At 42.5% G+C, this 20696-nt stretch overlaps 1 protein-coding gene across 4 annotated transcripts in view; it reads right to left on the minus strand.

Moving 5' to 3' along the window:
- The window catches only part of LPCAT2 (lysophosphatidylcholine acyltransferase 2), a 72764-nt gene extending 52853 nt beyond the window's left edge, over positions 1-19911 (minus strand). For all 4 annotated transcript variants that reach the window (XR_004002788.1, XR_004002787.1, XM_030581398.1 and 1 more), the window contains exons 1-6: positions 19766-19911; positions 11797-11936; positions 10495-10712; positions 8822-8934; positions 5257-5317; positions 3729-3787 (exon numbers count right to left, since the gene is read on the minus strand). Coding sequence is in view for 2 of the 4 variants with exons in the window: in XM_030581398.1 (XP_030437258.1) it covers positions 3729-3787; positions 5257-5317; positions 8822-8934; positions 10495-10712; positions 11797-11936; positions 19766-19873 (699 nt within the window). In the remaining 2 variants the exon portion in view is untranslated. The remainder of the gene's footprint in view (positions 1-3728; positions 3788-5256; positions 5318-8821; positions 8935-10494; positions 10713-11796; positions 11937-19765) is intronic.
- Between the last annotated feature and the right edge of the window lie 785 nt (positions 19912-20696).

Genomic DNA, 20696 nt, shown 5'->3' on the forward strand with positions numbered 1-20696 from the left:
TACTGCAATCTACACAGCCTTAAATTCAGAACTAAAACCATGTATTACACATGCTGCATTATCAAAACTACTGCAAGAATAAGCAGATTTTCAAGATTACTTCTACTTATCATGAAAACTGATAAAAATGTGTGACAAGACAAAAAATTCATATGAATAATCAACCATAGTTTTTCTTCATTACTATACCTTTCAACACCTATTTTATCAACCTGTTTTCCAGAGACAGATTCTGGACAAACAAACAAAAGATGTACTCTACAGGTTTTAAACTGTTTAATTATGATGATGATTTGTACTGTGGGTCCCGATCGTAGCCGAGCAGCCAGCTGTGCAAGGCGCTATACAAACACAATGGGAAAAAAAGATAGAGCCTACCCCGAGGAGCTTACAAGCTAAGTAATAACTTGTTGCTAACTTGTGAAAGCAAAAACTTGCCAACTGCTTTGTACTGTTATTTCACTCTTTACATTCATCTAAGCATCCCCTCTATTAAGTGCAGGAACTTATAGAAGACATTGCTAATAATGAGTTGACATTATCCAAGAAAAAGTTACCAGGTTTTTAAGGAAGACTTTTGTGTGATGTCTTATAAGCATTCAATTGACTTTTTTTTTTTTTTTTTTTTTTTTTTAAAGTTTTTAAATTCCACAACAGAAATGTTGGCATGCTACTTTCTCTAGTGGGGAAAACAATTTCTGTAATCTTCCCTGTGCGCTGTAACTTCTGTTTCCCACCTGGAATTTCTGCCCCTTCCTGCTGCAACATTAATTGTGCACCCTTCCTTTCCTCCAAACAAAGCTACCAAAATGATTTTCCAATCTTATTATTCTTAATAATAAAATATTGTGAACTGAGCCTTTTCCCCAGAACTTAATTTGAACCTATACACTATGTTGCAATGGGCATGTAATGAAATGTTTGCAGCTTCCCTGTGGAAGTCAGCTGATGGCCACCGTTCTAAATCCTGTTGCAGTAGTAAAATTACATTCATGTCTAGCATTGTAATCATATGCTTCACTATTTAATTACATGGGAAGAAGGATTAGAAAAAGAAAGTGCGAGGAAGACAGTTCACCTCTCTCCCAATGCACGTGTGGTTCCCATTGTGGTAAATGGGAGAAACAGCATCGGAGGAGAGTACTAACATCTAGGGACAAGTCTACGCTGTAGCGCTAAACTGGCACAGCTACACTGCTGTAGCGCTAAACTGGCACAGCTACACTGCTGTAGCGTGTCTGGTGAAGATGTGCTATGCCGACAGAAGAGCGCTCTCCCTTCAGCATAATTACTCCACCTCGGCAGGAGAATGTCTCCCACCGACATAGTGCCAGCATATATAGCGCAAAACTTGTCACTTTGGGGATGGACTTTTTCATGCCCCTGAGCGACGCAAGTTAGATCGACTTAAGCGGTAGTGTAGACCTGCCCTAAAAGACACAGGACACAAGTGATCCCACTCCATGGCCCCCACCTCAAAATGTTTGATGCTTGTGGTGGTGAGGGTGGTGGTGGGGACGGGGAAGGGGAGATGCACAGGCAGCAGGAAAACAACAATAAAGTACTAGCCTACACCACTGAAAGTCAGGTCTATTGCAGCAGTCAAAGTAAGCCTCAGGGAAGAAGAGTGCATCACCCACACCATAAATACAAGCACACTGATTGCAGTTTAATTAATTATAATAAAGAGCGTTAAATGTCTGCCTTGGGGTCTTTTGAGTTTACTCAGGGAGAAGAATTGCTCTAACAGCTACAAAAACTTGGAAAGATCGAGTGGCGGAGAGTAGAAGTAAAACTGAATCAGAAGTCCCCAAATTCCCATATGCTAAATGCTTGCAGCTGCTTGCTTGTAAGCAATGAAAGTTCCCTTAATTTTCAAATAATTGTGAGAGGTGATAAGAAAAATATATTTCATTATGTGTTTATTTAAGACTGGGGTGATACCCTGGCCCCACTAAACTCCATGGCAAAACTTCCATTGATTTTCATAGGGCCAGGATTTTACCTAAGTCCAGTATAGGCCCACTGAAGTCAACGGGAACCTTTCCAGCGATTTCAGTAAGCTTTGGACCAGGATCTAATTGCATGCAGGAGGCCAAGACTTCAGTCATCTGACTTCCAATCTGATGTAAAACATTTAGCTTTGTAAATATTAAAGGACGTTGTTCTTCCTTCAGTACTCACTCCTGTTGACTTTTGCCACCTTGCCATTGGGGTCTGATGAACTGCACTGGTGGCATTCTTTTCTATGGGACAATTCAGAGGGGCGGGGATGGGAAATGAAGGAGTGGGGTTTTTTTTTGTTTTTTTTAAATTAAAACACAGACATAGGAGTGAAGAGATCAGAATTCTATTCCCAGCTCTGCTACTCACCCCCTCTGGGACCTTGGACAAATTGTCTCAGTTTCTCCATCTGTAAACTAGGGGTAACATTTACCCTACCTTCCTCACACGTGTTGTGAAGGGAAATTCATTAATATATGTACGTACTTGAGTTTCTTGGATGCAGTGCAAACTATTATTCTTATGTACACGTGAAAGCAATGGCAGTGAGTTTTGCAGAGGAAGTAGTTGTTAATGGGAATTACATACATGCTTCAGAGGTTAAAAGTATTCCTCAAGTTTATCTGCCATGTAAGTATTTCAGCAGGATGGAATCAGATGTGCAATCAAGGACAATTCTTAAAATTCCATGCACTCCTAATAAAAAGTGTTACTGAGAGGCAGTGCACTCTCTTTATCTAGTAATTAAACTATTTCAAAGGTTGTTTCTCTTAATAGATCACATTTGTTTTCTTAAGCGCCCCACAACGTTATTGTGAAAGATACATAACCAGAAGTTGGCATGCAGCTTTACAGAACACCAATAAAACACGGTTTCTGTTTCAAAGCTAATCAAGTTATGACATATTACAATTAATTTAACTAGTGTGAAACAACAAAAAGGAAAGCAGAGTTTATTATTCTAAATAATTTAATTATGCTGGAGGCATAACATAACTATACTGGAAGACACACAAATTTACCATAAGAAATGCTTATTTGATTTCCAATTGCATATACACTAGAATATGGAAAGCGTATTAAAGACAACTGGGTTGTTGTTTTCAATTTTTTTAAAAGACATTGCAAAACCAAATACTAACACTGAAGCACTAAACAGGACATTTCCAAAGCATATGCTATACGGGTTGCTTCAATATTAGGGAGAATGCAGTAAACTCATTTGGATTAGGAAAATGTATGTAGACGTATGGCAAGCCAAGACAAAGCACTCCCCAAACAACAAGAGCAGACTTAGTTTGAGGGAATTGCTTCCATGTTGCTTGCAGTCAAAGGGAACCTGTTGTACATTACTGTTACAAATTTGCTTTCCACCTAGTAAACAAAATATAGCAAGAGTGCTCTTAAAGTAGCATTTCATTTTTTAAGCACTTTCTACTGTATTAACCCTTTTTCCCCTGCAATGCTCGGATAGCCCCTCCCAGTCTGTCCACAACAAGAAGCAAGAGGAAAGATGTAGTGGAGCCAGCTACACTAGCTTTGCATCACTGGAAGATTCCCCTGTGTTAGGGGAATGATCAGCCAACCCTTTAAGGCAAAGCAGCTGGGGCCTTTAGGAATGCATTTAAACTTGACAATGAACTGCCTAGTACCTGGGTGTCTTTTAAGACGAATGTTTTGATTTCTAGCTTTCTAAGTTGCAAAAAGGAGAATGTTCTACTTACCAGTTTGTTTGGATATCGGAGCAGCACCGGTTGCACGGGAACTCCTGGAATAAAGGCTCCTGCAACCACAAATCACTTTTTAATATACAAACATACCACTTAAGAATTTTAAAGTGATTAAGACAAAGAAGGACTGGAGGACAAATAAAACGTAAAGGGGAAATTAAAAAAAAAAAAAAGTTATCCCTTGAGTTTGTTTTAGAAGCATGACTAGTGATTCAAGATAAAGGAGACCCTCCCTTCTACCTGGCTGAACTCCAGAGCAGAGTTTTAGGTCAGAGAGAAGTGATTCCCTTGGTTTTGTGGATTATTTTAAACTAATTTTCTCCCATCTGAATGAATGTCAGTTCTCAAGGAATGTATTCAGTGTTGTTGCAGTCATGCTGGTCCCAGAACATTAGAGAGACAAGGTGGGGGAGGTAGTGAAAGATGTTACCTCACCCACCCTGTCTCTCCAGTCACCAAGGAAATAATATTGGCTACATGCTCACATGACCATCGGGGAGAATGACAACTAAGATAGTCAGGTAATGCTTATGGTCCTTATTTCGTCACATAGGTGCCTATATGAGCATTGTGTGACTTTGGAATAGGGGGCTGCTTTTTCAACAACATAATGTGGGAAACCATCATAGCTTTGGTGAGCAAGCACTAGCAGAGACCATTTTCTGCTAGACAGTGCCATTATAGAACAGCTATTCTGTGCAGCCAATAATCTGCTCTGCTAATCTTGTTAAATACCAACCAGAGTAGATTTCATAAATCAGCTGCATGACAAAGAATGTTTCTATTTTTTTCATTAGTACCTGAACAAATATACATGGAAGCACAGAGATTACTCCAGTTAGTTGCTCAGCTCTAAATTTTAAAAATTACAAAACTACCAAAATAAATGCAATTATTAATAATCCTGCAGGAACCAATAACATTCAGAGTTGTTTATGCATCTGTAGCATTAATAAGTATATTAAATATTAGGGGTTAACTAAATAAAAACAAATGCATCTCAAATTACAGGAACATTGTCAGGTCCAATCTCTCAAAAGTAGGTTTTGTGAAAATGGGTTTCCACTGTTTATTTTTAATTTCAATGAAGATGCTTTATATAAAACTAATCGACACTCCTGTAAAGGATTTGCAACACAACTATTGAACCATTGCTATAAAGCATGAAAAGACATAGTAAAATTGTCTAGAAACTGCCCAGAAACTACATGCAACTAACTAATCTATTATCATTTTACAAGCTGCCACAAATTGAAAAAGTAAACTCACAGCAAATGGTATAAAGTAGTAGAGGTTTTAAAAACTACTGCAGTTTTAATAATCTAAAGTGTGACTAGTAGCAAAGGTGAAGAAAAGTGGTTTTTTAGAAGTGCTTGACTTGACAGTATCCTTACAGACTGTAAATAAACAAAAGAAACCCACTGGACCAAATTAATATTTTTACAAACTGTCTAAAGTGACTTTGCAAATAATGCCAGTCCATGATTTTCTAACAAAATACATGCAACACAATATCTCTCACCTTGTTTAAAGGTGATCAGACAAGATCGATTTGTACAGGTGCCTTCTGGGAAAATCAGTACCTTGGATTAAAAAAAAAGTATATTTATTTATATACATATACTTTAAACTTTTGCCTTAACAACTTATACATGCTGAAGGTGTGACTTCTTATTCAAGTTCTCTGAACTGTCGATGAGCCCTGACACTGAATCACAAGTTTATCACTTTGTCAGCAAGGAAATGAAAGCACTAGGGAAGGATGCCTGTGATTGACAGCGATTTTATTCATCTGGATTTGAAAACAAAGGCTTTGTAAGAGAGGGAAGTTCGGGGAAGGACTCTGTCAAGTCTGAAGTAGAGCACGAAAGGCTTCCGATGTTTCTGTTGCAGTATCTAGTGTTGGAAATAATGAGCGATTGTTTCTGTCTCTGCCAGGAGCTTCTTACAGACCTGTAAGTTGTATGAACGCTAAGTCTGGGTTGACATCAAGTGCACAGGAGGCACACAAGCACTTACTGCCACAGATGCTATCAACACGAGCTTAGATGCCAACTGTGAGGATATGATCATGGATCAAGGGGCATCAGCAAAACACAGACGTAGAGGTGGGGGCTTTTGTGATGTGATGACTTCTGAAAGCATGACATACTACTGAATGGCTTTGGTGTCTGGAAGAATCAGACACACTGGATACCCAGGAGGTCTTAATCATCTTCTGAAGCAACTGGATTAGAAGGAGATACAGTATGACACAGTGCAGCCAACCCTTCAAGGAACATAGAGCACACCGGCAGCTTTGTCTTTTCGGGGCACTGTAGCAACACCTATTGGAATTCTGAATTCTCTGGGCAAGAACATGAGACTCCTAAACAGTGTCACTGTAGCAAAAATTATAAAGAGGTGCTCCTACTTCACTCCCTCCTAGTTCACAGGGCATGACTGGGCAAAAAGAAGGCATGCCGAAGGCATCCCTGTGCTCCAGTGATCCTCCGCTTGGGGCCATAGGCAGGTAGGTGTAAGTTAGAGCAACCCTGAGGCTGCTCTAATTTATAACAGAGGGGTAGCTCCAAGGATAGAGGAAGCACAGAGGTGGTACACACATGACCATTCCTGTACCAACCATAGTACAACCAGAACAAAAATTGCTACCTAGGTACCTGGGCACGAAAACTGATACTTAAAGAACATGGGGCTGGTGCCCAGAGAGAGGAATTTTCATATTCCTACCTCCAGAATCAAGTAGACAAATGCAGCCAGTTCTCTCTAGACCGAACCACTCTTTGAGAACCTAAAAGAAACATGTGATGGGAGCAGCAGCATGTGCTCTTGGCTAGCACATGCCACCTACTCAGCAGACATGCTGAGAACTGACAAAGCACCCTAACCAGACCATGCCTCCTTTGTGCTGAGGAGTACATAAGAAGCAATTGTTGCTAAAAGGAGTGTTCCTCTGTTGATGTGCACTGCTGTAAGGGAAGGGGCCCCTGGATCCCCCTGCTTTCTCCTCTACTGCACCCGTGTTACAGGAGCAGCGTTTGGCCCTAGATATTTTAGAATATGTTGTGAAAATATGTTTACGGTCAGGTTCCTCCAAAAAAGAGGAAGGATAACACACAGGACTGGGAGTCAGAAAGCACGGGCTACATTCCCAGCTTGGCCGCTGACTCACTCCGCAACCTCGGATTGGTCACTTATCTATGCCTCAGCTTCCTCATTGGTAAACTGGGACTCCTCAAGTCTACACTACTTTATGCCACAAGCCTAAACAACCCAACACCTCTGGGGACTGGGATAGGGCAAAACTATCGTAAATCCACCTTTGTGTCTGCCCTGTCTTCAGCAAAGCTCTGGTGCACCTGGTCTATATTCCATCCAACCATGCATTTCCACCAGGAAAATGAACTGCGCTGAATCAATCACACCTCCGTTTCTAAGCACAGCATTACTCAAAAGCTTTCCTAGATAGGAGTTAGGTGTCTGATTAAAATACTTGCATGGCAGAGTTCCAGACCTGCGACAAATGGGAAAAACAACAAAGGCGGCTGTAAGAATGCATAGGGCAAATTTGAACATGCACTTCTGAGTCAAATTAAAGAAGCCTAAATCCTAACTAAAGAATTTGGAGCAAGCTGCTTGTGGAATGAAAATGATGCATGGTACATTTAAGTAATCCCATCCCAGGGAGAAAATGACATGTGTTTTGGTTTTTGTTTCCTGGAAATGGGGCTCTATGGCTGCTGTTGGTCCTGACCACCCCTTTATCATTAGGGCTGTGCATTCCGGTTCAACAGAAACACAAATATCTTGCTATTGCCATCTCTGACTTTTCACATGCTTTTTATTTTTGCTTCAGGAAGCCAGTTATGGAACAAAAATAAGCCAGTTTCCTCATGACAAGAAGCAATGGACTTAAACTGCAGCAAGGGAGATTTAGGTTGGACATTAGGAAAAAGTTCCTAACTGTCAGGGTAGTTAAACACTGGAATAGGTTGCCTAGGGAAGTTGTGGAATCTCCATCGCTGGAGATATTTAAGAGTAGGTTAGATAAATGTCTATCAGGGATGGTCTAGACAGTATTTGGTCCTGCCATGATGGCAGGGGACTGGACTCGATGACCTCTCGAGGTCCCTTCCAGTCCTAGAGTCTATGAGTCTATGATGTTTCAATCATCCACGAAGGGACCTGCTCTGAGAAAAATCGATCTCATGATATTTCAGCCACTGAACTCATTCTCTCAGTCACTGAAAACAAAAACAAACACACGCACGAGACCAGGTGCCGATTTCTACCTTGGTTGCTTCTCTGCCTTTCACACACAGTAAAAGAGGTGCCATTCCAATGCATGGGATAGGATAGGTGCAGGATTTGGTCAGACTGTCATGGGGAGTTCAGTTGTGTGGGGCTGTGTGGGTACTGTCAGTCAGAGGGTTTTATGACAGGGCAGCAGTGGGCTGAGGTCAGAACTAGAGGATCAGCTTCTACAGGGATCCTTTAGGCCTTGCTCTTCCAAGAAGAACGGGGTGTGCGAAGGTTCCAGGGCCCATCCCAGCCTTTGGCCTGGCACAGTAACTGTAGAGCTGCTCCCCACAACACTAATCTCTCCACAGAGGTCCCCAGCATCCAGCTACTCCAGCTGGGAAGATGATGTAGTCTTAGAAGCAGAGAAACAGCATGGTGCTGAAAAGTTACCCCAAATGAGTAGGCATGCAGAGCTGATATCCATTACTCTCATGCTGAACTCGAATGCAGATGGTAAAGTGGCTTCCAAAACACAGGTGACTCTAAATGCCTACTAAGTTTCAAGTGACCTGGTCAACAGGCTCGAGGCCCCAATCTTCAGGGCAGGGGGAAGCATCCCTGTAAGTGTTCTTGACACTTTTTTTTTTTAAACACAAGTTGTTAGTACATTTGGGTTCTGAATTGATTCCTCAGTCACTCAAGAGTAATTATGCTGGAATCTCCTTTCCCTTTTTAAAAAGCCTTTTATAAGTTACAGCTACAGGCCAGTGTCCAACTGAATGGGATTTTTGAGCCTTAAGTTTCACAATTTAAAAGGAAAGCTGACACTTTACAGCCTATTTTACCTGTGGCCACTGGCCTCCTGATGTTGCTCGTTTAGTTATCTCATTGATTGTATTCCTTCGAGAATCTGGGTCTAGACGTGATACCAGTACTGGCTGGAGGGATCTGAGAATTGCTGTGAAAGACAGATTCAAGTTATTATGATTCATGGCACACTAGTATCTAGAAGATCCAACTGAAATCAAGTGCCACTGTCCTAGGCAGTGAATAAGCTCATAGTAAGAAACAGACCCTGCCTTGATCAGCTTCCAGTCTAACTAGAAAAGACAGGCCAAGAATGGGAAAAACAAGATATTACTGCCCCTCATACAGAGAAATTGCATGATTTGCACCCAAGTTCATACAATCTGTGGCAGAGTCAGAAACTGAATGCAGATCTCCTAAGTCCCAGTCCTGCCTGGACCACGAGACCATCTTCCCTGCCCTGTGCTCCCAAAACTACATAGCAAATATCAGTAAGTCTTTCATGCTAGTCTAGTGTTTTTAGGTTACTTATCCTAGTTGCCTACTAACAGTTTGGCTTTGAGTTACAAAATAAAGGGCGTGAGATTAGTAAAAGGGCTACAGCATGTATACGGCCTCAGTAAGAATAAAAGTGTGGGTCTTCTTTTTTCTTGGGTTGATTGGAGGAAGGAGATCAGACAATGGGAAAATCAAGCATATTCTATTCTAATCTTCGGAATGGTTTCCTTTTTGCATAACTACTTCTTCACAGATCAATGATACACACAAAGGACAAATGCTTAGCGAGTTCAAACACAGGAAGCAGTGTCATGAATATGCCATTTTCTGAATTTCCTTGATATGGGTCTGTTCTGCATTTTCTTTACTAACTCCCCACCCCCAAGACCCCGAGTAATTTGTATGTTCATTTGCAAAGTCAGCACTTTGAGGGTTTGATAAATCCATTCCATCCATCCATGTCAAGTAGAGAAGTCTTTGCACAACTTTCCCATTCCTGGAAATGACTGGCAGATCTGCACAGGAATTGTCAATTCCACTGCTTCCTTCAAGTCTCCTCTGAGCGGAGACATGCAGAGAGCTGCTGTGGAGCTAGTCCCTGTCACAGGCCAGAGGGGTATCTAAGCCTTCAGTGTGGGCTCACTAAATCCAGTTTTGCGGCAAGGTCTCCCTGTGGCAAAAGTCACCCCAAAGTCACGTGAACCATGTTCCTTTTGTTTGTGTTACTCCTGAAGCCCCTTTGTCTTCCTGCCTCCTTCCCCCTCAAGAGTCTGAAATTTCTGGGAAGTTCCCAACCTTTCCCCATTTCATCCAGGTTGCCCAAAGGAGAATCTTCTGGCTAATGATTTACAGGATGATTGTCAAGGGTCACTTGAATCATGTACACAAAGGAAGACAATGGAGATTGAAATTATGGCAGGACAGTGTTAGGGAGGGCAAGACAGTGGAAATATAGGTCAGCTTTTCAAAGATATTTAGGCACCTAAAAGATTCAGATGGGTGCATGGTGGGATTTTCAGAAGTGCCTAAGCAAGTTAGGAGCCTCTTCCTCACTGAGATCTGAAAATCCCACTAGGTGCCTAGCTGCATTTGTAAGTGCCAAATATCTTTGAAAATCTGGCCCTCGGTCACTTTTAAAAATAGGACTTTGGCTCCTAAGTCATAATGTTGCTTTCGAAAATTTTACCCCTTACCTGTAACTATCAATACTTACTGCCAAATACTGGGGCCGACAGGTTCTCTAACCTGGATACGAACGATGGCAATCCAGCTAGGATACAAACAATTCCATCAAAGAAGCTTGAGTGAGGAGCTGCAACAAGGATTGGGGCTTCCAAGGGACCTGCTACTTTCCCCTTCACTTCAACTTGGAAGCCCATCAAGAAGAACATAACACGACCTAAGCACTGGAGGGCACACTGGGTCACTCTCCTTTAAAAAAGAAACCAAAACAAATAGTATGTGTAAGTGAATCAACTCCATTAAATGCCCCAGCCACCATTTCTTTCCCACTTTAGAATAAAGAGCATGCAAGTTAGGTTTCCATGTCATGCATTATAATTACTAGACTCATGCACCAGCTATGTGAGAAATCAGACCCTACTGCCCCTTTTTTATGTTAAAAAACAGGGATTCCACTTTGAATCAAAATTAGCCAGTCAAATAACATCAATTCTATTTTTTCAAATGATCAGTTTTAATAAAGAAACCCTGATTAAGACGGAAAGTGATCATGTTCCTTTACAGGGGAACTTTAACTCTCAGCTACTCCTCAGTTTTGCTATAACCCACTTCCTGTTTTTATTCGCGCCTGGTATCATATGGCTACAGAAAGGGAAGAATCTGGAATGCACCCAAGATACTGAAAGGCCCAAAGCTGAGTGATCAAAACCCAGAATCCCTGCTTATAACAGATATAACTGTGAAACAGCCCCTTGATGACATCACACCTAGGAGAAGGGATTTGTGAGCTGTCACAGGTGTTTTTGTTGTCATGCATAATAATATTAAACAATCTGGGCACAAAAGGTGGCCAAATACGAAGTTTGCCTATTATGTAACATCAACAATATACAGGGATATATTTTCTTGTTCCCATCATCCTCGGGCAGAATTCCAAAGGTATTTTACTTCCTTTGTTAATGAGTACCCCACTCCAAGGAATATTCCTTTCCAGAACCACTTCTAAGGAAAGGCCTGGCTTGCAAAGTGTCTGCCTTAATATCGAAACTAGCTCCCAAAGTCTCTGCTGCAATGAGCTCAGCAAACTACACAGCCCACCGCATAGAAGATGATTTCCTGATATTTGCATAGGTAGCAGAAATCTTATTCTGCTTTACAATCACTCAGAGAAAATGCACCAAATGCTTTTGATCCTAAAGCAGACACATTCTCCACAGCATGTATTTGCAATATTTCTTTGATCATGTAAATAATAAGGAAACAATTTATTAAAGTTTGCAGCTTTTAAAATATATCACTAAAATTTACCCCAAGTTGGACCATTGCTTTTTACCTCTTCCATCCCATGAGCGGCACAGACCCTCTTCCAGGATGGCAGAAAGTCACAATTGCTGCAAATAGCCATGCTAGCAGCAAAATTAATGCAATACATATGGCACGAAATGGAAGCAGGATAAGCCCCAACAGGACAGTCTGGGAGGGGAAAAAAAAGGAAGAAAATGCATCAACAGAAATCACTGACAACCAATTTGCTCTAGTTACATAATGTGGACTTGAAGGTACTTATGTCACTGCTACATGATTAAATACGAAAAGTATTATGTAATTCTAACACAACAGATGTTTATATAAAAAGGAGGGGGAAGTTATTTTTTCTTTCACAAATGGTGCTTGAGAAAATTCTATAGTTGGAACTGGAATTTCTGAATCTTTAAGTAAAGGATCTTACAAGACTGACTGGCACAGGGGGATTGGAAATTTAGCAGGGGCATAGTCGTCTAGCCAAGGGATGGCATCTTCAGTGGCGTGATGCAGTTCTTTTAGACCACCGCTGAACCTAGTCAGCAGGCATTCCTCGACAATGTGCGTCATCATCTGTGTCACGCCGCCGCTGCACAAAGGGCTGCCACAAAGGCCCCAGCGATACTGGCTGGCAGCACAGAGACCTTAACCGGTCCAGAACCTGTTCAATAGGGACGACGGGCAACAGAGGAGGTCAAAACCAGGCAGATATTTGTATAGGTAGCAGAAACTTTATTTCTGTTTTATGATCACTTAGAGCAAATGCACCAAAATGGAGCACCAGTGGCTGGCAGCGCTACAGTTCTACTGCCCAGAGCACTGGATCAGGCCAGGCTCTGCAGCTGTGCTGCCGGGCAAGAGCTCGCAGCCCCGCCGCCCAGAGCGTTGCACCGGCAGCGGGGCGAGCGAGCGAGCTAGCTGAGGCTGCGGGGCAGGGGGAACAGCAGGGGAGGGCCTCCCACACCAGGAGCTCAGGGGCCGGGCAGGAGGGGCCCATGGGTCAGGTGTGGCCTGCGGGCTGTAATCTTTCCACCTCTGTCATAGACACATCTCAGGAAAATGCAGACTGGCTAATCCAGTTTTTCAGTAAAGGCTATAAAACCATAAATCATGCTAATATGAATGCAAATATTTGACAGTATTAAACTTTATCATGATGTAACCATATCTTGCTTTATTCTACAATACTGCTGCTGTATATAACAGGATTCATGCACAAACCATACTCATCCAAAGGCATGACTGGATGTCATGAAGCATCTCAACATAACTAATCACAATGAAAGAGCTTAATGTGTTGTATTTAATTTGAAATCGTGAAATAATTTTGCAATGTTTTTCAAGCTGTTTTGGGAAACCCTGTTTTGAAAGTTATATCTGAAGGATCATGTAAATAATAAGCCATTTAACAATGGATTTCCAAAACCAGACAGGTACATTGCAGCAAGAAGCATATCGTACAAAAAACAAGCAAGTGGTGTTAAGATGATTGGCTCTTATTAGAAACCATGCAAGCGTTGCCAGTTTTTTTAAACCTGCAACTAAATAGCAGCATTCCTCCCTCAAAGACAGCACTTCTAATCTGATTTTTACAAGTGACTACTTCTTGTTCAATAAAAGCAAAGTCAAACAGCTGAGCTTCCCCATCAGGAAATAACTTCTGGAAAGCAACTTCTGATTCATACAGTTGAATGATCATTCAGGGGGAGGTTTAGGTTGGATATAAGGAAAAACTTTTTCACCAGGAGCGTGGTGAAGCACTGGAATGGGTTACCTAGGGAAGTGGTGGAATCTCCTTCCTTAGAGGTTTTCAAGGTCAGGCTTGACAAAGCCCTGGTTGGGATGATTTAGTTGGAAATTGATCCTGCTTTGAGCAGGGGGTTGGACTAGATGACCTCCTGAGGTCGCTTCCAACTCTGATATTCTATGATAAAATATATTCACTGTCTTGATTCTTACATCTCCCCTTTAAATTAACTAATGTCTGTAATTCACGTTGGATATTAGAAGCATTTCTAAGTATTATTCATCCTATTCTTCAATATACTCCATTGGCTCCAATGCTCCTTTTGTCTGTTTCTCTCTCATCTCTTTCAGCATTCCTTCAATCTTGTCATGACATCCTACAGTTTCAAAAATAATTGGATCTTCTTCATACAAAAGTAAATTTGTCCTTATTTGTCTTCTAAGTATTAATATTACAAACAGTGAATTTTATCTGCCACTTTGTTGCCCCATCACCCCCTTTAGTGAGAGCCCTTTGTAACTTTTCACAGTTAGCTTTGAACTTAACTATCTTGAATAATTTTGTAACATCTGCAAATTTTGCCAACTTATAGTTCACCCCTTTTTCCAGATTATTTCTGAAGATGCAGAACAGCATTGGTCCCAGTAGCAATTCTGGGAGGATCCAGGGGTACCCTGCTATTTACTGCTCTCCACTGTGAAAACTGACCATTTGTTCTTAGCCTTTGTTTCCTATCTTTTAATCTGTTATTGATCCATGAGAGGACCTTCCCTCTCATCCCATGACTGCCTACTTTGTTTTAGAGACTTTGGTGAGGGACCCTGTCAAAGGCTTTCTGAAAATCTAAGTACAGTATATTCACTGGATCCCTCTTGGGCACACGTTTGTTGGCACCCTTAAAGAATTCTAATAGATTGGTGAGGCATGTTTTCCCTTTACAAAAGCCACATTGACTCTTCCCCAACATATCGCGTTTATCTATGTGTCAGATAGTTTTGTTCTTTACTGTAGTTTCAACCAGTCTGCCTGGTACTAAAGTTAGGCTTACGGGCCTGTAATTGCCAGGATCACCTCTGGGGCCTTTTTAAAAAATAGGCACACATACAACTGGAACTCTTCTATATTTACAAACAGTTTTATTAATACATTTAGCACAGTCACAAACACCCCAACTCAGTAAGGTAGATAGCAATACTACAGAATGTACACCTGCGCATCCACATACTCACATCATCCCTTGTAGAATAACCTGAAATATTAGCTATTATCTTCCTCATTACCATCACCTTCTCCCTCATCATAGTGCCCATTATTTTGGCACCTCCCAAGGACTACATCTCCTCCCTACTGCTCCTAGGCTATGATACAACATTTATAATATGTTATGCCATCATCACTATGTATGATACATATTTAGTAAGCGATGATTTCTCTGCTCACAGGGCTTCAAGTACCAGCTTTAAAACAATGACTTACAATTCTCACTTTCCATACCTGCCGGGTCTCCATCCATGCAATCTCATACTTTGGCCTGTCTTTCTGCCACCTCCTGGATGTTGCAATACCAGCTTACCCTTAACAAGATCAAAATTGAACTCTTTAGACTTCCTCCCAAACCGAGCGCTCCACCCCAGCATCTGACACTGTGAACAACGCCCAATCCTTCTTGACACTCTTTCAATCTTGGGATCACCTTTTGCTCCTCCCTCTCCTACATCCAACACATCTAGGCTTTATACCAATGATACCCTTTCCTCTTTTATAAGATTTCCAAAATCCAGCTTTTTCTCTCTCCACACAGATAGGCTCACATCTTCTCTTATCTCCCTCTTCCTCCTCTCTGGTTTCTTTGACAAGCACATTGCCCCCGTCTCCACTAATCCATTAAGAAATACAGTTGCTAAGATCATGTTCCTTACCCTGTGCTCTGATTATGTCATCCCCTTCTCTGAATCCCTCCACTGGCTCCACTTTTTCAGTGCATCAAATTCAAGCTTCCTGTCCTCATCTTCCAGGCTATTCACAATTCTGTCCCTCTCTAACATATCCACTCTAGTCTCTTATTTTTCCCTCATACCTCTTTTGCTTTGCCAATTATGGCAAACCTCCATTTGTTTATTTCTCCCATGACTGTTTCTGCTTTCTTCCATGATGCCCTTTATGCATATGTAACCCACTAGTCAGTATGTCCTCTTCTGTGCCCAGTCCACACAAGATGAGTCTGTTACAGCTCCCAGCTAGAGAGTCTGTTTCTTGAACTCAAGATGCAGACACTCAAGCTTTTAGCCCTAGAGATCTCCAGTTCAATCCCTTGTGTTGGCCAAGATGGTGGCCGTTACACATAAAACATGCATTCTGAATTAATCTATACGGTTACTATCCTCTCTTCGATACATACTTTTGGTGTTAGGCCCATGAAAATCAGCCAGCCTGTGAATGATAGATAATGCAGCAGTCAGGGATAGCAGATTTATTTATTTTAAAAGACAACCATCCTGATGAACTAACTCCAGACTGGAAATAGCAGGCCACCATCAAGCTTGGGAAATCCATGTAAATTCATGTGATCTTATTTCTAAATACTCTACTCCTTCCTTCACTTTGTTTAATCACACTTGCTTGTTACATCTGTTTCAAACTTGATTGCAAGTTCTCTGAGGTAAAGGCTGCATCTTCCTGTGGTTTGTACAGCTCATAGCACAATCTTTTTAAAATCGTAATTGCAGCCTTTGGTGACAACCACTACATGAATGATAACATGTTTTCTGCTTGCCTTGATGGGCTATTCTGATACAACACCCCTCTATTGTTACTGGCAGTAGAATACACACACATTTTAAATGGAGAGCTATTGAGCTATAAACTCCTAATTAACACAACAAAGATACTGCCATCTTTTTTTCTGATCACCTATAGCACACACATTTAATATTAGACGGACATGTCAAATTGACATACAGAGATGATTAAGGACTGAGACAAATTTAGGTCTGCTAAATCCCACCTTCTTACAGCTCCTGAGCAGGTAAACCTGCCCCTAGCAGGTATGACTGGCTATATTCTGGGATGCAAGGTAAACATCCACTGTTTGCTTCAAAAGATTTGTATTACTTTTTTCAGATGGTTCCAAACTCAAGTAATCCCATGTGATGAGGAAACCATTTCCTCATCTTCTAAAGAGAACCTCTCTCTTCTAAACAGCTGCACTGTGAGGTTAAAAAAACATTTTTGTTTAAAAGTAAGTTGCTATATTGCCGTATATAATGCCAGAGGTCTTTTAAAGTTGACTACACTTTTCACCATGTCTGACATTATTTACTTTTTGCATTGCACTCAGCTTCAACAATGAAAACAGACTAATCAGTTTCACTTTCCTGTTTCCATGTATCAGCACAGCCTTTGGGTTTACAGCAGAATACAGCTATCCAGACAACGCGTCCTGAAAATGTTTATTTTTATATTAAGTTTTGTTAAAGAGTAAAAAAATATTCTAAGCCACAAAGGACCCCCCTAGATTTGGAAACTGAACTATTTGACTAAGCCTCTAATGTAGGATGGGGTGATACCACATCTCACTGAAGACTAGAAAGGAATTAAAGAAAAGCATTTGTTTTTATGCAGAAGTTCGAACATGAACATTCGCTGCTGTCCAATGTCCACAAGAAACATTTTGCTAGCAGAATCTGAGTGAAAAGCAGGATCTTCAGTTCCCACTGGCCTCCTGTCTCTCTGTCAAGCCTTGACCCACAAGGTGCACCTCACAGGCAGAACCCAACACTCAGGGAGAACCCCAATGGCCTTGAGGGGGGCTGTGAATGGGTGCCAGGCTCACCACACAGTGCACCTTGCAGCAATGGGGCCTGAAACTGTACCTCTGTATAATCTCCCTCCCCCTCCTCCTGTAGTTTTACAGGAACATACTTCAACTGCTGAACAAGTGGAGATTATTGTAGAGATCTGGAGTAATGAACCATGGTTTCAAATTGCAGGCTTCTGAAAACAAGTTTCTGTATTCTATAACTGGATCTGCTAGTATGGAAACCTACACCTTTGGGGAATTGCAGTTGCACTAAAGTCAATGGCACAACTGAGAGGTGTGCAGTCCATGCTTGCAGATCCTGGGGTGTTTGTATTTAAGAAGCATTTCAGTCCACCATTAAAGCAGAACAGAGTAAATACTGATGGTAAATTGTTATGCAAGCGTCTTACCTTTCCCCCACCTCACCTACCTTCAATGCGAGTTATTTAAAATGTATAGATATATAGAACTATTTAGAATTCCATTACACACTTATCCCCGATATTTAATGATGTATCAGCAGAAAGTGGAAGATGATTAGGCCACACTGTGTTGTGTTGATTGTCCTTACTGAGACAATGTCGGGTCAAATTTGGCTCAAAGTTTAGATTTTAATAATATTAGATTTTTAAAACCATAAATCATAATTGTGTCTACATATTTTTTAATTGCAAAAGGTTAAAGAGAAAAAAGAAAAGTCTGTAACCCAATCCCTCTCAGCATTTGCATCCACTACCATAGAATCTAGTTCAATTGAGCCTGCAAGTAAAATCTGTTAACTATAATGTGAAACTGAATACCTCTTTGCATTGTCCAAGCTAACATAGTCAACATTTTAAAAAAAAAGTATGTTTTAAATTATTTAATTTTAAAACAGAAAAGAATTTTTGAAGTGCTTAACATGAGTCCTTTTAAAATCAATATTATAATAATTCAGCTTTTTATACTTCCATTTAAAAGCGAGGCAAGTATTAGCCACATTGTACAGATTAATAACCCAAGGAATGGAGTTTAAAAGTTCTCTTATGACAAAAATAATGTTTTAAGCTATTTTCTTTTCTACTTTAGAAACAACCACCATAGCCATCAGACTGCAAATATTTAGGCAAGGGTGTAACTTTACTCACACGAGTTGTAATTTTGACGTCAGTGGGACTACTCATTTACATACAGGTATTTCACCTGCTTGTTTGTAGGACTGGGTCATTAAATTATTAAAATGAGATCTTAAACACTGACTTACTCTTTATGCTGATTTCTTTTACATTTCCCCTAAGCTTTGATAATAAAAAAAGATGTTATTTTCTTACTATTCAGTTTCACTTTCAAGGTGACATGAATCAGAAGAATGAGGAAGTGATTGGGAAGGAAATGTTTCCACTGGAAAAAATTTCTACTGCTGTTAAATGTTATAAAATGCTCCCCCACCCCAGCCAAATCTAAAATCCCAGTGCTGCATCTGGATCTAATTGTAGTATTAGAGCCAACTCATGGACCAATTTTAACCTGATGCTGCCAGAGCGCTAACATCAAAAGTCATTGCACCTCAGAAGTTCTATTCCTTTAATTCAGTGGTTCACAAACTTTTGTACTTTAACATAGCAAGCCTCTGAGTGCAGCGTCCTCCCCTCCCCTTATAAATTAAAACCACTTTTTAACACCATTATAAATGTTGGAGGCAAAGTGGGATTTGGGGTAGAGGCTGACAGCTCACGACCCCCTGAGGGGTCTCGCTCCCCGGTCTGAGAATCCCTGCTCTAATTGGTCAATTGGACCAAACAGCCACAGTAAAGTGAAAGGTTAACTCTTCAAAAAAAGTGTAACATCTCCAGTGCAATGGGAGCTACTTTTAAGGGGGGAAATCAATATTTACCAAGATACGCTATTGGTGATAGTCCCTCTGTTCAAAATGGGAAAGAGCCATGTAGATTCTGACAAGCTAGGGGGGAGGGCGATGGGATGTTTGTTGGTATAAACGACCCCTATTTTAACCACACAGTCGGAGCACCCTGTACTCTTTCAGCTGCAGTATGTCCACACACAGAAAGGGAAGTGTGGGGTCCATGCAACTTAGCTGGGTCGTTGCAACCCCCCACGCTGACAGGAGGGAAAAGACAAACACCATCTAGCTGGTGCACACCCGCAGGGGCCGTCGGGCTGCTTCCCTGGAGATCCCCGAGGGAGGGTGGCCAGAGGGAGACCGGTTGCTCCTGGCGCGGCGGCTGCAGGCTAATCGCCGCCCTGGATTTACGGCAGCTTTGGCGGAAGGGCTACACGGGAATAAACAGCCTCTTTCCCTTGGCTTTGAGCCAGCCGCAGCCTGGGCGGGAAGCCGAGGCCGGACCCGGACCCAGACCCAGACCCTTCCCCGCTCCCCGGCACCGTCATGTCCACGCACGTGCCCCGTTTGCACCGGCGAGGATGCAGCTGCCCCGTTAATCCCGCCGGCCTTACCCGGGCTTTGTCGCGGGCGCTCAGGCGCCCCTCGTGCACGAAGGGGTTGCGGACGCTGGGCGGGTAGAGGGACTGCTGCCTGGGCAGGGGGAAGAGCCGCTGCGCCATGGCCCCCGCCGCTCCTCCGGCCGCCGCTCTGCAGTCACCGCCGCGGGGCTCGGCGCCGGGCTGCTCCACCTCCCGCCGCCACCTGCGCATGAGCCGGCCGGGGCCCGGGCTGAGCGCGCCCGAGGGATTCCCCCGCCGGCAGGGGACGCCCCTGTCAGCCTGTGGGCACGTGTGCCTAGAGGGGAACCTACCGGACAGCCCCTGCCTGGCCCCAGCCGGAGCCCCCAGGAGGGCTCGGGACGGGAGGGGGGATTTAATGGCAGCCTGGGCTGGCCCCCTGGGGTCAACAGGGAACAGCCCCCGGAGCGCAGCCAACCCCAGGCCCTTGTGCCCTCAGCTTTGGGGGCTGGGAAGGGAACAGTCCCCGGAACAGAAGAGCCCCTGTTCCTCATGCAGGAGCTGTGGCCAAAGCCAAAGCAGGAGGCTGGACCCCTGCACTTCCCCGCTCCTTGGACTCAGGCTAGTGCAGCGATTCTCAAACTTTTGTGCTGGTGATCTCTTTCACACAGCAAACCTCTGAGTGCGACCTCCCCTCTTGCAAATTAAAAACATGTTTATATTGAACACTATTTTAAATGCTGGAGGCAAAGTGGGGTTTGACCCCCCCCCAGAAATAACCTCATGACCCCCTGAGGGGTCCCAACCCCCAGTTTGAGAACCCCTGGACTAGTGGGTTTTTGCCAGCACCCCAAACCTTGAACAGCCAGCAGCTTGCAGCCTTCTCAGAGGCAGCACACAGAAAGGCACCACAAATAGATGTAAGGTTAGTGAGGCTATCTGGCCTCCATCACTCTAGCATCTACATGCCTCACAATCTTTACTA

The sequence above is a fragment of the Gopherus evgoodei genome, chromosome 12 (genome assembly GCF_007399415.2).
Source record: "Gopherus evgoodei ecotype Sinaloan lineage chromosome 12, rGopEvg1_v1.p, whole genome shotgun sequence".
Classification (NCBI taxonomy): domain Eukaryota; kingdom Metazoa; phylum Chordata; order Testudines; family Testudinidae; genus Gopherus; species Gopherus evgoodei.